Source organism: Mangifera indica, chromosome 19 (assembly GCF_011075055.1).
Source record: "Mangifera indica cultivar Alphonso chromosome 19, CATAS_Mindica_2.1, whole genome shotgun sequence".
In the NCBI taxonomy this organism is placed as follows: Eukaryota; Viridiplantae; Streptophyta; class Magnoliopsida; order Sapindales; family Anacardiaceae; genus Mangifera; species Mangifera indica.
This window is the reverse complement of record NC_058155.1, coordinates 7,133,930-7,149,612: the sequence shown is the minus strand read 5'-3', so window position 1 is coordinate 7,149,612 and position 15,683 is coordinate 7,133,930. Positions and strand designations below refer to the sequence as shown.

At 28.1% G+C, this 15,683-nt stretch overlaps 1 protein-coding gene across 1 annotated transcript; it reads right to left on the bottom strand.

Moving 5' to 3' along the window:
• Nucleotides 1–1,936: 1,936 nt before the first annotated feature.
• On the bottom strand, nucleotides 1,937–3,795 carry LOC123203060 (putative UPF0481 protein At3g02645). Its single transcript, XM_044619226.1, has one exon. The coding sequence runs from the start codon at nucleotides 3,736–3,738 to the stop codon at nucleotides 2,080–2,082; it is 1,659 nt and encodes a 552-aa protein (XP_044475161.1). The 5' UTR covers nucleotides 3,739–3,795; the 3' UTR covers nucleotides 1,937–2,079.
• Between the last annotated feature and the right edge of the window lie 11,888 nt (nucleotides 3,796–15,683).

The window sequence follows — 15,683 nt, the reverse complement described above, 5'->3', positions numbered from 1 at the left end:
GCCGTAGCTGTTTTTGCAATTTTCTCTTTCACTTGTATGTTGTATTCTAATTTGGTTTATTGGTTAATTATAATTTTATATTTTATAATGTATGTTGTTGGGACAAATCCTAAAATTCAATTGTTAAGAAATTAAAAAGACAATATAAAGATTTCAAATCCTCAAGCTGGAAGCCACGTTTGGTTGTAGAGAGAATAAGTGAAAACGAAATAGAAACTAAATAACCTGTTTTATTGAATGTTTAAGATAATATAGGAGGTATAACAATATACACACACACATATAAATTTAAAATGTCTCTAAAAAATTGCTAGTTTCAACTGCATTGAGTTTTTTTGTTTCAATGAGTTTAAATTTATGAATTAAAGAAGCAAATATGTTTTGTTGTTATTAATGACTGTTCAAATTTGTTTTTAATGAACATTATATAGTTGCGTTTAAAATGTGTTATATGATTGATATTATTTAAAAAATTTATTATAATTTGATAACAAGTTAAATTGACTGGTTTAACTATTTTAATCATGAACTAGTAAGATAATCGGTTTGATTTTAAAAATATTATTATTTTTAAAAATATGTATCCTATAATATGATCAAATATATGATACATGATATGTAATATTATATTTTCGATACATGATATAGTATAGAATTCGACTACCATGAATACGACTCATTAAACCAACACAATACAAAAAAATCAAGTTAGGATTGAGTTTTTATGCACTAGTAGAAGTTAAATACTTCGGATGTCGAATTAGTTTTGCTTGAACAAGACATTAGGGATGTTCGAATCATGAGTTGAGCATTCAATTGATTCTGTAGGTTGAAGGCTAGTCATCCTGGACGATATAGTAACCTCTAAGGAAAGACATAAGGAGTGTCACAGTTCTACTCAAATAAGCATAAAAATTATTGAAAAATATTTGTGAATAAACATTAAAAATGTTGATAATACAATTATAATAGAAGAATGTCAGAATGAGTTATATTAATATATAATATGGTTTTCCCAATGAATTAATTACTTATTGAGTGTTTTCATACTCACATGCTCCTCAAGTTTTATACACAATATTTGACATTTATTCAAACAACTTTCACATAACACAACATTGAAGTAAAGTAACCAAATAGGGTTCATATTTGATATCTATTTTAACACATATTACTTAACACTACAATATTCATGCAAAATAGTCAAATATAGCAAACCAAAAATCTTAAATTGAACATATAGTTTGAATTATAAGTTGGGTATTCAATTGATACTGTAGGCTGAGAGTCAATCATCCAGAATGATATAGTATCCTCTAAAGAAATGCTAACCAATGTTATAGCTTAATTCAAATAAACATTAAAAATACTGAAAAATATTCATGAATAAACATTAGAAACATTGATAATACAATTATAGTAAAGGAACGTCAAGATGAGTTTTATTATTATATATTGTGGTTTCTCCGTTGGGTTATTTACTTAGTATTTCCATACTCACACGCTTATCTGGTTTTATACACACAATATTTGACAAACATTCAAACAACTTTCATACAACACAACATTTAAGTAAATTAATCAAATATTATCAAACTAGAAACCTTAAATGAATTTATTTACACCGAGGATATTTAACATCTATTTCAACACAAATTACCCAAGAACACAACATTCATGTAAAACAGTTCAATATAACAAAACCAAAAATATTGAACGAAAGTAGCTTGTCGAAAACATGGATTTAGCAAACTACGGCAGGCTTAATATGGGTTAACCAATAACACAATATTCAAATAAAATAATATCCAAATCTATATATATTTTTATATTCAAAAGTAGATATATATAATTTTATTATTTATTTAATTATTATATTTGCAGAAAAGAAAACCATGTCCCTGCATGCAACATTTAATTTCAGCTTAAAAACAGGTTCGATAATTTTAATATTAATTACATTACAAGATAAATCATAAATAATAAAGCAATGTATAAACGAATACACACATAATCATATCATATATTTAAAAAAATTTAAATAAACAATAAGATAATACTCGACCATGTCACTTGTGATCATAAATGATTCATCCAATTGGAACATTTATAAACCGAACAAAAAGCCTCCACAGCTGACAGCGATATCAGAAGATAAGCTCCAAGAAAAGTAAACACTGGCCATGAATTAAACAAGTATTTCTTCATCGTCATCTTCATCTTCACTTTCCACAACCCTGAATAATATTTTTTTATACTGTCGATCGCCTTATCGAGAACCGGAACCTTGGTCATCTTCACGCTCAAAGTCATTCCATTCCAAAGATTCGCTACCTCTTCATCACTCTTCAGTCGATTCAATATTATACCCGCCTCCCTCAATCTCTTCACATCCTCCGCCGTATCAACCAGCCCGTTCATCAGTTCAACGTAACGCGTAAATATCATTGTTTCTGGTGCAACTGATGCCTCGTATGCCACCAGATTCCTTAAAACGACGTCGGAGTTATCGTCCAAATCCACTACAGGAAGATAGAATTTGCCATTATTTTTGTCGAACTTGATGCTCTCTAACCCACCTTCTGATGGAGAAAACCTGACGCCGATTTTGGAGAGTTCTGTGACACTTGGAATTTCGATTTCTTCGATCGATGGAGTTTCGTTTTTTATACTGGAAACATTTTCGGCTTCTTCGGTGGCGTCTTGTGTTGATTCCATGAATGCTTCAATGGCTTTCGTTTTGTTACGAAACAACTTTTTCAATATGGTACAGATTATGTCAAATAATTTTGACTTGCAAATTCGTCCCAGCAAGATGATAATGGATGAATAAATAAAAAACATAAAGGCTAATATTGCCTTAAAACATTTGATTAAGTAGCTCTTCTCTTTGTGAAGATCATCATGATTTTCACCTTTTGCCTTCTGGTAACCAATTTCTTCAATACCGGCTCCAGTTTGAACTACTTCCGGCGTAACGGCGATGTAGAGAAGCTCCAGAAGGTGAGAATGGCTCAAACATTCGTCTCTGAGACGTTGGTTATCTCTGATTTTCAACGGAGACAAATCTTTGCAAAACCCCATCAACATCATGACAAATTCTTCGTCAGAATCCCTCTCATCACTTTCATGTTTGTAAAACACATGCACCTTTTTAACCAAAAAGAGAGGAATCTGGTTCTCCATCATAGTAATATCTCTAAGTATTGCTTGGTGCGCCGATTTTCTTCGAGTGTAATCGATTAAATGAGCCGTCAAAGATGACACTCGAGTGAACTGCGGACCTCCTCCTTTTCTGCGTGCATAAGGTTGAAGATACTCCAATAAAAAGGTGGCATCGATTGCCAACATCCATGACAGTGTTCGGCGGTCAAAATCCAAGAACCTGTGAAAACAAGCACGGATTATGGTGTCTTGTTCGGCGAATTGGTTCACCAAATCGTGGAACTTGGCGCAGGGTCTCTGGAGTTTTTTCTGCGTTCTTTTCACAGATATGAGCTTGTAACGCTCCATCTCGAAGAGCTCTAAGCGGCCGTGATGGTAAGGACCGATGGCAACCATGTGGGGAACGTAGGCTTCAGGTTTGGACAAAAGAAGGGTTTTTGGCATGTTGAAGATGCTCACAGCAACGCTAGTTTCATCAACGTTACTCTCGAATTCTTCTTCAAGGCTTCGAATTATGTCTATAACCCAATCCTGATGTTGTGGGAATTTTCGTGGACTCTGCATTGAAGCCATCACAGTTGAATCAATTTAGTACGAACTACAAATTTGTCAAGTTCTTGAATGCACAATAACTGCCACTCAAGTGTTCCCTTTATAATTAATGTGTGGGAGATAAGGGTTGGAATACTGGTAAAAATTTGCGGCTCAACATTTTTTACACACGTAAGTTGTTGTTGCATTGTCTCTATCTTGATATTCCTCGTTATAGAAAAAATAAAATAAAACGTTGCTGCCCCATCGGACAGGAATAGCAATTTTTTTCTTGTGGATTTGGTATATTCATTGAAGATGAAGATTGATTTTGTTAAGAATTCCAATTGAAGAATATTGACTCTAGAACATGCAAAAAATTTTTATTTTGTGGGAAAGCCTACAAACACAATTTGGGGCACATTTTTTACATGTGTTCAGAATTTAAAATATGAATTCTGGATAGGACCGTAGCGTAGGCGGCCCTCAACCGAGCACGTGAAAAACCTGGTTAATCCAGGAACCAGATGCTATTTGAGCATGCCTTGATTTGTCGAAACAATAATTTTTGCGGTTTTTGAAGAAAATCGTTGCGTGAGTTTCCTTTTGAGTTTTCATTAGTGGTTTAAAAATTAAGGTTTGGTTTAGCTTAATTTGGTAAAATTTTAAAATATAATTTTCAATTTGTATTACGGTTTGAAGTCAAATCACAAATTATATTTTTTAAAATACATATATATAATTATATTTGACAAAATTTTTTAATAAGCAATTAGATGTAAAATTTATTTTTTAATATTATTTTATCATTTTTTTACATATATATTATATATATATTTCATATATATTTTACATGTTTATATTATGTTTTGGAAAACTATAATTTTATTAATTTTATTAAATATTATATATTTAGAAGTGACTTATTTTAATTGGTTTAAACTACAATCAAAACCGAATCAAACATTATTTTTCAGTGTGGTTTGAAACCCAAAAAAGTTTGACTTGATTTGAAAATTTTTTAAACTATTTTTTTCAGTTTGGTTTGAAAGAACTCTTAAACTATACATAACAGAATTATGCACACCTTTAGTTCTAGTTTCATGACAAGAAGGGTGGCACATGCAAGATTTAATTTTACATAATCAAAATATATTCATTCAATTAATCATACTTCATATGCAGATCATTGTATAAGATATTAAATATTGAATTAACATTTTAAGGTTAGAAAGGTACTAAGTACACCATATAATATAGATTCATAGAGTTGCCTCAATTATTTGGATTAGAGTAATTGATTTTTTGCTTTTGAAACCTCATTGAATGATAATTTTGAATAGGTAAAGTTGTTCTAACAAATAAAAAATCTAACAAATATATAACAGGTTATTAAGTTTCATAAAAAATTTAATTAACTTTAAAGCCTATATTGATACAGTTTATTTAAATAATAACTTTTATCTGTATTAAACTTATTTTTATTGATCACTTAAGTATATTTGTAAATTACCATTAGAATATTCAAATATCTGGTTTTATTAAAACCAATATTATAATTAATGTAAACCCATATGAGAAAATTTTCTAAAATTTTTTCACTTGGATAATATTAATTATTTTTTATTTAATTTTTAAGAAAATAAAAAAAAATTTTACTCCCGGTTAACCAACATTTTACCATTTTAAGAAAATAAAATAGTTCAAAAATAAATAACATCATAATTATCGATGCAGTTAATATGAATATAAATAACGAATTAAGACATTAGTAATGTATTTAATTAACATAAGATAGTTCATGATCATAATTATTAATAATCGAATTAACATAGATCTGTAATTATTAATAAGATCGTTCATAATTATAAGTATGACAGAGACTTAAATTTATAATTTTTTTTAGTAATAAGATTATTAATGATCATTTATGATTACTAATAAGATCGTTCATGAGTACAAACAACAAAAAAATGCTAGCTTGGAAGCTAGAACACGACAAGCAGACCTTTTTCCTTTCATTTAAAGGCATTTTTGACATTAAACATATGCTTTATACATAGATTTGATTGATTAACGGCCGTGTAACTAATTAATCAATCAAATCCTTGACAAAGAACAAATCTAATTCAACATACAACATTAGGTTTAATAAACTACTTGACAAAACCAAAAAACAGGGGAAATGAAAAAAAATAAAGAAACCTCATGCCGCCACCACTGAAGAGGGCAGCTGGATCCGGACTCGAAATCATAAGCGGTGATGATAGGGCATCCCCGTCAGAGGTGGGTATGTCAGATTTGGCCGTTGAATGGATAAATGGTGGGCCAGGTGGTGGTGGAATCAATTTATATTATAGGCCAAAAGATTTATGCTCATCCAAGATTTAATCTATTTTTAAAATTCAAAAATACAAATGTTTATTTATCAATTATTAAAATTAAAAATATAATTATTATTTATCTAATAATATTAAAAATAATAAAATTTTATTTTATTTTCATATTTTAGTTTTTAAAAAGTAATAATTTTTTTTTGACCTTAACTTTTGAAAACTTTAACTTTTTCTCTCAAGGTTACGTTCCTTTCCTCACTTTTCCAGTTACCAGAATCCGCCGACAAAATGTCTTTTGCAAACTATCTTCCGTCATTTTAAAGGTACAGTCCCAGTGAAAAAATTGGGTCCAAGTAACATTCCAGGACACTAGAACTACTTCTCCAAGCAAAAGACCACCTAGCATTTCTCCAATCAACCCAGCTCCCAATCCTTCTTCCCCATCCCAAATTTGTTCTTCTTAGGCGGGGGCGGATCCGGTGGTAGGTGCTGAGATTAAATCACCGAACTTGTAAGGAAAAAGTTAACTCAGCCTTAGGTTTTCCAGAAGGCTTCATGACTCGGTAAGTCTGAGACTTGAAATATTTTAGATCTCCCGGGGCGTCCAATAGATCCTTCTCCCGGACGTTGACTTCGCCGACATCTTTGTCACCGAGGATATCTTCGGACTTGATCTTGTACTCGAGCCCCAGGTGATTCTGCTGGGCAAACGACTCGTCGACGGTGAACTTCATGGGGAAGTTCCAGGTGCGATTTGGGCCACAGTCATGATCCCCTTCTGTTGGACTTGACCTTGAACTCGAGCCCCCGGCAATTCTGCTGGGCGAACGACTCGTCGATGGTGAACTTCATGGGGAAGTTCCAGGTGGGATTTGGGCCACAGTCATGATCCCCTTCTGTCGGACTTGACCTTGAACTCGAGCCCCCGGCGATTCTGCTGGGCCAACGACTCGTCGATGGTGAACTTCATGGGGAAGTTCCAGGTGGGATTTGGGCCACAGTCATGATCCCCTTCTGTTTCTTCTTTGAGTTAGCGCCGACAGTGAAACGACAACGTAGAAGTCCATCTTGGAGATGAGATTGACATCTTTAGAGGGCGTTTGGTTTGGATAATGTTTGATTACTAAAATAGAAAGATTACCTTGAAGATAGATTACTTATAAGATTACTGGATATAAATGATTACTATGTTTGATAAAATTTGATAGGTATAAATAATTATTGTGTTTGGTTTAAGGTAATAAAAGATTACTAGTAAATTATTTTACTTAAATACCCTTGAATATAATTATTTTTAAATATTTTTTTATATTATTTGTCATATTAATTAAAAATAAATTTATTTTTATCTCAAAAAATTAATAAATAATAATTTTTCTATAATAAACTCAAAATTATCCCAGTAATCTTTAAACAATAAAACTGTGTACCTATTTTTGGTACACAATTTGTGTACACAGATAAGGTGTCATCATGTGATTGAATATTTCTTCATCATATGGTGACACATGTTTTAAAATCATATAATTGTATGATGACACATCACTGTGTACATGAATTGTGTATTAAAAATGGGTACACATAGCATTACTCATCTTTAAATACCTAAGGTGAATGTGGTAATCAGATTACCACCTATATGACCTGCCACGTCAGCATTAGTAATAGAAGATTACTGTAATCTTTTATTACTAACAAACCAAATAAGGGAATAAAAGATAGATTACCAAGGTAATAATAAATTTCCCCAATCAAACGCACCCTTAAAGTCTTTTGGGAGAGTATGTTGAGTTTAAGGGACGAAAAACCATTGCTAAGACTTTGAAAAGTTCTTGTTTGGATGAGGACAGACGGAGGGATACCCGGATATGGAATATTAATTAAAATAACACTTTTTTTTTAATTTTATTTTTTTCCACCACACTCACAAATATAGTTATTTTTTAGTTTGATTCTAATTTTAAAATAAGAAGATTTTAAAATTTGAAATTAATCGAATGGTTGACCAACATATAAATATACCATTTTTTAATTTGATTCTATCTCTAAAAATAAAAATTTTTGGGATTTAAGGTTGATTAAATGGTTAATTGGATAGGTTGATCAGTCGATCAATCAAATATATTATTTTATGACTTGATTGAGTGAGTTTTGATCAGATAAATAGAAAATTCAAAAGCTTTTTGGATATTTTATGTTTTGAATTATATATTATAACAGAAAAAAATACTACATATATATATAAAAAAAAATGAGATTATTTTAATTAATATCCCAATGGATTTTATATAGCAATGATTTGAAATTTTTATTTTTTTAATATTATCTATTAAATGATAATTATACTATTAATATTAAGAGATTTTATTAAGTTTTTGAAATTAAATAGATGAAAGTTTGAGAATAAACTATACATTGGGTTGGAATAAGTCTTTTAGCCTATATTATATGAGATAAAAGTAATGGCCAAAAGGCTTATTTCCAACCAAGGTTTAACTATTATCAAACTTTCATTTTTTTTTAGTTTTAAAAATCTAAATATTTACTCATCAATTTTTATAATTAATAAAATCTGTTAATTTTAAGTGTATAATTGTCAGTTTATATATAATATTAAAAAAATAAAATTTTATTATAAAATTTTAAAAACTAACAACTTCTCCTGAATTTATCAAAGATCAATATGGCTTCATTATCACGGAGACATATTTGCAGCAACTGACCAGCAATAAAGCTCAATTAAAATCTATATAACCTTCTAATAGCAAACCTAAAATCCCATCCTCGCATTGCCACATAATAATAAAGAGAAAAAAAAAAAAAAAGATATTTTCGAGCAGCTAACCTGCGGAAAATAACACCAAAAATAGTTTGGACGGATTCATTCCACTTAGGGTTAGATTCTAGTCAAGCTTATTTAAGCTCGAGTTTGAGTTTGACTCGAATTAGTTTGAAACGAGCCAACCCTATATAGGTTCGATCGAGCTTAAGCTCGAGCCAAATTTTTTAATTAAAAATTTTGATACAAAATGACATCATTTTGATCAATATGTGTTAAAACGATGTTATTTTGATAACGAAATAGTTCAAAACTCGAGCTCAAAACAAGCTAAGCCGAGTTCGAACTCAACTTCCATGAGCTCGAGCTCTGCTATATACAAACCGAGCTGAGCTCATCCAGCCCTAATTCCACTCCATTTTCTGAGAAGCAAATTACAGATGAATTAAAAATACGAATGCAAATTACAAATGAATTAAAAATATGAATGCAAATTACAAGTACTGTTAGGTCCTGTTTGGTTGGTTTGGTAATATTTTATTATCAAAATTAAAATATTATCTTAAAAATAAATTAGTTAAAAGATTATTAGATATACATTATTAATCATTTTTATAAAATTTAGTAAATATAAATAATTATCGTGTTTAATTAGAGATAATAGAAAAATACTAATATATTATTTTATTTAAATACCTTGATATAATTATTTTAAAATATTTTTTATGTTACTTGTTATATTAATTAAAATTAGATTAATTATGACTTAAAAATTAATAAATAATAACATAATTATAATAAAACAAAAATTATTTTAATACCTAATGTAAAAATGAAAAATGGGCGTTTGGTTTGGATAATATTTTATTACCAAAAATAAAATATTACCTAGAAGATTATTGAGGATAAATAATTATTATGTTTGATAAAATTTAGTAAAAATTGATAAATATAAATAATGATTGTATTTGTTTAGAGGTAATAAAAAAATATTAAGATATTATTTTACTTAAATGTCTTTGAGTATAATTATTTTTAAAATATATTTTATATTATTTGTTATATTAATTAAAAGTGAGAGCATTTTAGTCCTAAAAGATTAATAAATAAAAATAAAATAATTATAAAATCAAGATTATTCGGTTAATCTTTTAATATTTATGGTGATAATCAAATTATCATCTATATTATATAATACATCATCATTAGTAATATAAGATTATTATAATATTTTATAAATTAATATAAATAATAATATATATATTACTAAGGTGTTATAAATATGATTACAAAAAATTATGAGTAAAGGATGTTATGATTAAAATAAACTTTAAATAGAAGAAGAAGATAAATGAAATAAATGTAAGCAGAATAAAAATGAAAAGCTGAAGAATAAAAGCTGAATATTGAAAGCAAAACTTGGGAGGCTTGAATGAAAATTTTATTAGGTGTCTATTACAAATGAAGAGAGACGGGTGTATTTATAGAAACTCTTGTTGCCTCTCCTGTCAATGAGATGGCCATTTTCCAAAGCAAATTTTCAAGTGCATTTAAAGTTTTCACATTATCTTTTGGTCAAAGTCTCTTCCACATGGTGGAAAAATCCACCAAATATAATACTCTTTTTTTTATTTTTACCACTTATAAATAATTATATTAACACTATTAAGAAAAAATTTAAAGGGATAAAAACCAAAACAAAATAACATAATTATTTAATTTTCTAAAAAGTAGAGTTAGATATATTTAAACTGTCTTATTAAAAACTTAACTAAAAAAACTCAGTAAGACAAAATCTAGTGAAGAAAAAAAAATATAGCGAATATTTTATCTAATATGTGACAAACTTAAAAAATATACTCTCTTTAATGAATGTTATCCCTCTTTGTAATAAGATTAATTTAATTATTTGTTGAGCCGTTATATACAGATGTTATACAGTAACTTTTACATGTTAATATCAGTAATGTTTTGGTGAACAAATTTACAAGATTCTCACTGGATCGTGTTTGTTTGAAATCAATTCTTTTGCTTTGCTGCAACTTATGTGTAAAAAAACTTTGGTGAGATATGTTTGATTCTGTCTCCTTTAATGTATTCACCTTTAATTTGGACAATACATATTGCATTATCTTCATATAATATGGAAAGAGTGTCTGTTGTAAAAGGAAGACTGCATATATTCTGGATATAATGGATGATAGACCATAACCATATACATTCTCAACTGGTTTCATGAAGAGTTGAATCTTTAAATGATTTGAAGACATTGCAACCAAAGCCTGTTTAATAGAACATCAGGATATCGTTATGTCATTATAAATAAATAAAAATCTCGTTTGCGAGTGGGTCTTATGAGGGTCACAAAAATAATCAATATCTGCATATCTAGCCAAACTACGATTTTTAGAAGATTTGATAGAATAGAATAATCCTAAATCTCTAGTCGCACATAAGTAATAAGGTAGATATTTGATTTCGGTTAGTGTAGAGTTAAATCAGACCAATAAATTGACTATAAAAGATATATCTGGTATAATGGATTAAGTCAAGTATAATAAGACTTTAAAGATATTAAGATACGGTATTTCATGATATAATATCTTTTCATCTTCTTCTTTAGGATGAAATACGTCCTTTTTCGGATTAAAAGACTGAACAACCATTAGGGTGCTTAAAGAATAAGTTTTATCCATATTAAAATATTTTAATAATTTTTCAATATACGCTGCTTGATGGATAAGTAGTCCATTTGAACTGTGCTTGATTTGTAGGTCGAGACAATATTTTGTTTTCCTCAAATCCTTCATTTCAGAATTTTTTTCAGATATTTAATAATTTTTTAAAGTTCTTCAGGAGTCTTAATTAAATTCATGTCACCAATATAAACTAATATAATGATAAATTTTTATTTTAACCTTTTGATTATATCACATTCGTCCAGGTTGTAAATTTAATCCATACAATAATCTTTGTAATTTAATTGAATACATATCTCTTGACTTGACCATTTTTGTTTCAGACAATTCATATCCTTCAAGGAGTTTCATATATATTTTAGTATCCAAGTTTTCATACAAATAAGTAGTAACTATGTCCATTAGATGCATATCTAGTCATTCAAAAACTATTAAACTGATTAAATATCTGAATGTGATTATATCTATTATAAGTGCATATTTTTCATTAAAGTCTATACCTTACCTTTGGAAAAAGCGTTGCGCTACAAGTCTAATTTTATATCTAGTAATCTTATTTTTCTCATTTTTTCTAACAAATATTCATTTATATCCAACAGATTATACATCCTTAGGTGTTGGAACTATAGGCCTAAACACTTGACGTTTTGCTAGAGAAACTAATTATACTCGAATGGTTTTTTTTCATTTAGGTTAATCATGTCTTTGTATATACTTATCCATAGTATGTGATTCAAAATTATCATCATTCATAATTCCAGTAGCTACTACAAATGAGATTATATCATCGATATTAACCGTTTAATGGTTTCATATCTCTCATGTATAAGCATAGTTTAAAGATATTTCAATATTTTTATTTTTGAATTCTTCAGGATTTTGTACCACTTCAGGAGTTTGTGCCACTTCAAGGGCTTGAGTCTCTTCAAGGATCATTATCTCTTTTGGAGAAATATTAGAAAGTGTAGATTTTTTATTCATTTTATGATCATCATGATTGTTACTTGTTTGATTGTTTGTTTTTTTTTTTAAGAGACAATGTTTTTCGATCTAATAAGTCTACCATGTTTTTGATATACAATAGATTAATAATCATAGCTCAAATGGACTGCTCAATTGTCATATTAATTTTTGCTAGTGTGTTGACAACTGAAACATGTGATCTTGTCACTTTTGTCGTATCTACAAATACATTAAGTATTTGATTGACAATAATTTGTAAACACACAATTCTCTGCACTTCAGTTTCACTTTAGAATATGCAAAGATCGATATGAGATATGATAGGTACATACCAAGTAAGTTCATATCTAACTTCAAGAGACGTTTTCTTTTTTCCTAAAAGTATAAATGTTGTCTCACCAAAGTGACAATATGTAAATCGTATAGTAAACAAATCATCTGTTAATGGTTCACATATCTGATAATAGATAATAAATGATATCCAATAAATATTTTCAAACAACATTGGGGTTTCATTTTTGTGCGTTGAGGAAACTCAATAGGGACACATATAGCATAACCAAATATTCTCAAATGAGATATATCAAGTTGGTAATCAAGAACTAATCATAGGGGAGAATATTAATGATAAGAAAAAGGTAGCAAGCAAGTTAATACTACAACATGTAATATAGCGTTTCTCACATAGAAATTGGTAATTGAGTTCTTAGTAATAAAGTACGTGTAATTATCTGGAGTCATTTGATAAGAGAGTGAGTTAATCTATTATGAGTATAGACATGCGAGACAGGATGTTCAACATCAATCCCTATAGACATGCAATAATTATCAAATGTCTTAGATGTAAATTCACCAGCATGATTTAGTCGTATTGACTTGATCAAATAATCTATAAAATATGTGTTTAATTTGATAATTTGTGTAAACAGTTTAGTAAAGATAACATTTCAAGTAGATAATAAACAAATATGAGACCATGTGTAGATGTATAAATTAAAACCATAAAATAACAAAATAGTTCACTTGATGGATGAATAGGTTCACATATGTCTCCTTGAATTCTTTGTAGAAATGATGAAGATTCAACTCCAATTTTGAAAGGAGATGGTTTTATTACTAATTTACCTTAAAAACGGGTGATATATAATTTTGCACTGGACAATAAAATTTTATGATTATTTAATGTATGTTTATATGAATTTTCAATAATTTTGCATATCATTATAGATTATGGGTGACCTAGACGACATGCCAAAACATAAAGACTTTTGAATTAGAAAACTTCTAGTTCGATATTACATAGGTTTCAATTGTCTTTATAATTGTAAAATACAATCTAAATGATAAAATGGACAATTTTTCTAGTACAAGCATTCTTTTAGAGATATTACTAGTTATACTGATGAATTCTACACCATTTTCACTCATAATTTTAATGTGATAACCATTATTTCTTATATTTTTAAAACTAAGTTAATTTTTTCTGAATCTACTTGAATATAATATATCATTTATGCTTAATTTGGTCATATTTTTCAATAAAATTATAACTCTTCTAGAGCCATCAATTAGATTTATTAATTTTGATATAGTATTTACTTTAGCTTCAATCAGTACTAAAGTTAAGGTAAATTTCTTTTCCTTGAGAATTGTGTGTATTGTTACACTATCTATCAAACACATGTTTTCATCATCAACTTTTAAAGTCAACGTTTTATTTAAAAATTTTGTTAATTATAATATACACAAAATATTGAAAGAAAGGAAAACATGATAAAAAGATATAAAATAATATTCATAACTATAAAATAATTATATATGATGGATTTTACTTATAAAAATCTTAGGCATTTATCACTATTTAAGTAACACATATTTTATTCTTAAAAGAAGTTTAAAAAAATCAAGATTCGTTAGATCTACAAAATCTAAATCATCAAAAATTTAATTTTTATGGATGTTTAATGTAAGTCCACCCAATGTTTATGTGTACTACAGGTACACAACCAATGACATTTACAACTACACCCATTGTTTTGTGGTTTACTCTGCACTATTATTTATTTTGTTTCAGTTTTAGTGCACTTCTGGTGGTATGACTAATATTTTCTATTATAATTATCTTCAGATTGAAAATTATTTCATTCATGATCTTACTCACACTTACGATAATTATTTCTGGTAATTGCATATACTTAAGAGAATGATGCAATACTTGTGGGGCGAGTTTGATGATTTTTCATTAACTAGAAAATATTAATTCAAATTTTTTTTTCCGATATTACTACTGTAGGAGCATATTATATAAACAATAAAAGGTGAAAAATATTTTTTCTTCTACATTATTTTAATCAGGGAAAAATTCTAAATATAACATAGTTGTATTATAGGAGCATATTATATAAAAAATAACATGTGAAAAATATTTTTTTCTTCCACATTATCTTAATCAGGGAAAGATTTTAAATATAACAAAGTTGTACTAAATTACAGTGTCATTGAGATTATTATTGAATCTGATGTTCAAATGTATATTTCAAATTTATCCATGAATTGAATTGATCTATCATTATACTCATATATTTGACTTACAATTCTTCAGGGATATGTTGCTGGTAAAATAGTGGCCTTGGATATGTCTTTGTAGGATATTTTATTTATTCACTTTTTTAATACTCATAAATTCTAGGTGGAGAATTGTGTAAAAGGTTCATTTAATAGTATTCATTCAATTTTAAAAACTTCAGATTCAAATATTGCAACTTCTGGTTTTGTAAAGAATATATTGAGATTAATTTTTGAAACTTCAGGTTTAAATATTATCTCATAAAATAAATGGTTTCGTAGGGAAAATATTAGGATTAATTTTTCGAAACTTCATGTTCATATATTATCTCATATTTAAAAAACATTTGGTTTTCTAATTAGTATTCAGAATATTCTAATATTTAAAACTTTAATTATGATGATATTTCGGACTTCAAGTCCATATTTTTCATAATTTATGCATACTTCAGATTGCAAATGTGATATAATTATTATAAAATAAATACTTTGATGAAACCTTGAACTTCAGGCTTTACATATATATATTCTCACGATTTTGTAAACTTTAGATACCAAATCAGATCCAATTATTATAATAAAAATAAATATTCAAATAATATTCAAGACTTCTGACCTAGATTCATGTTTTTGTAAAATTTGGGT

Excerpts from the sequence above, each read along its gene's own strand:
- LOC123203060 (XM_044619226.1), bottom strand. The coding sequence starts at position 3,738 with ATGGCTTCAATGCAGAGTCCACGAAAATTCCCACAACATCAGGATTGG.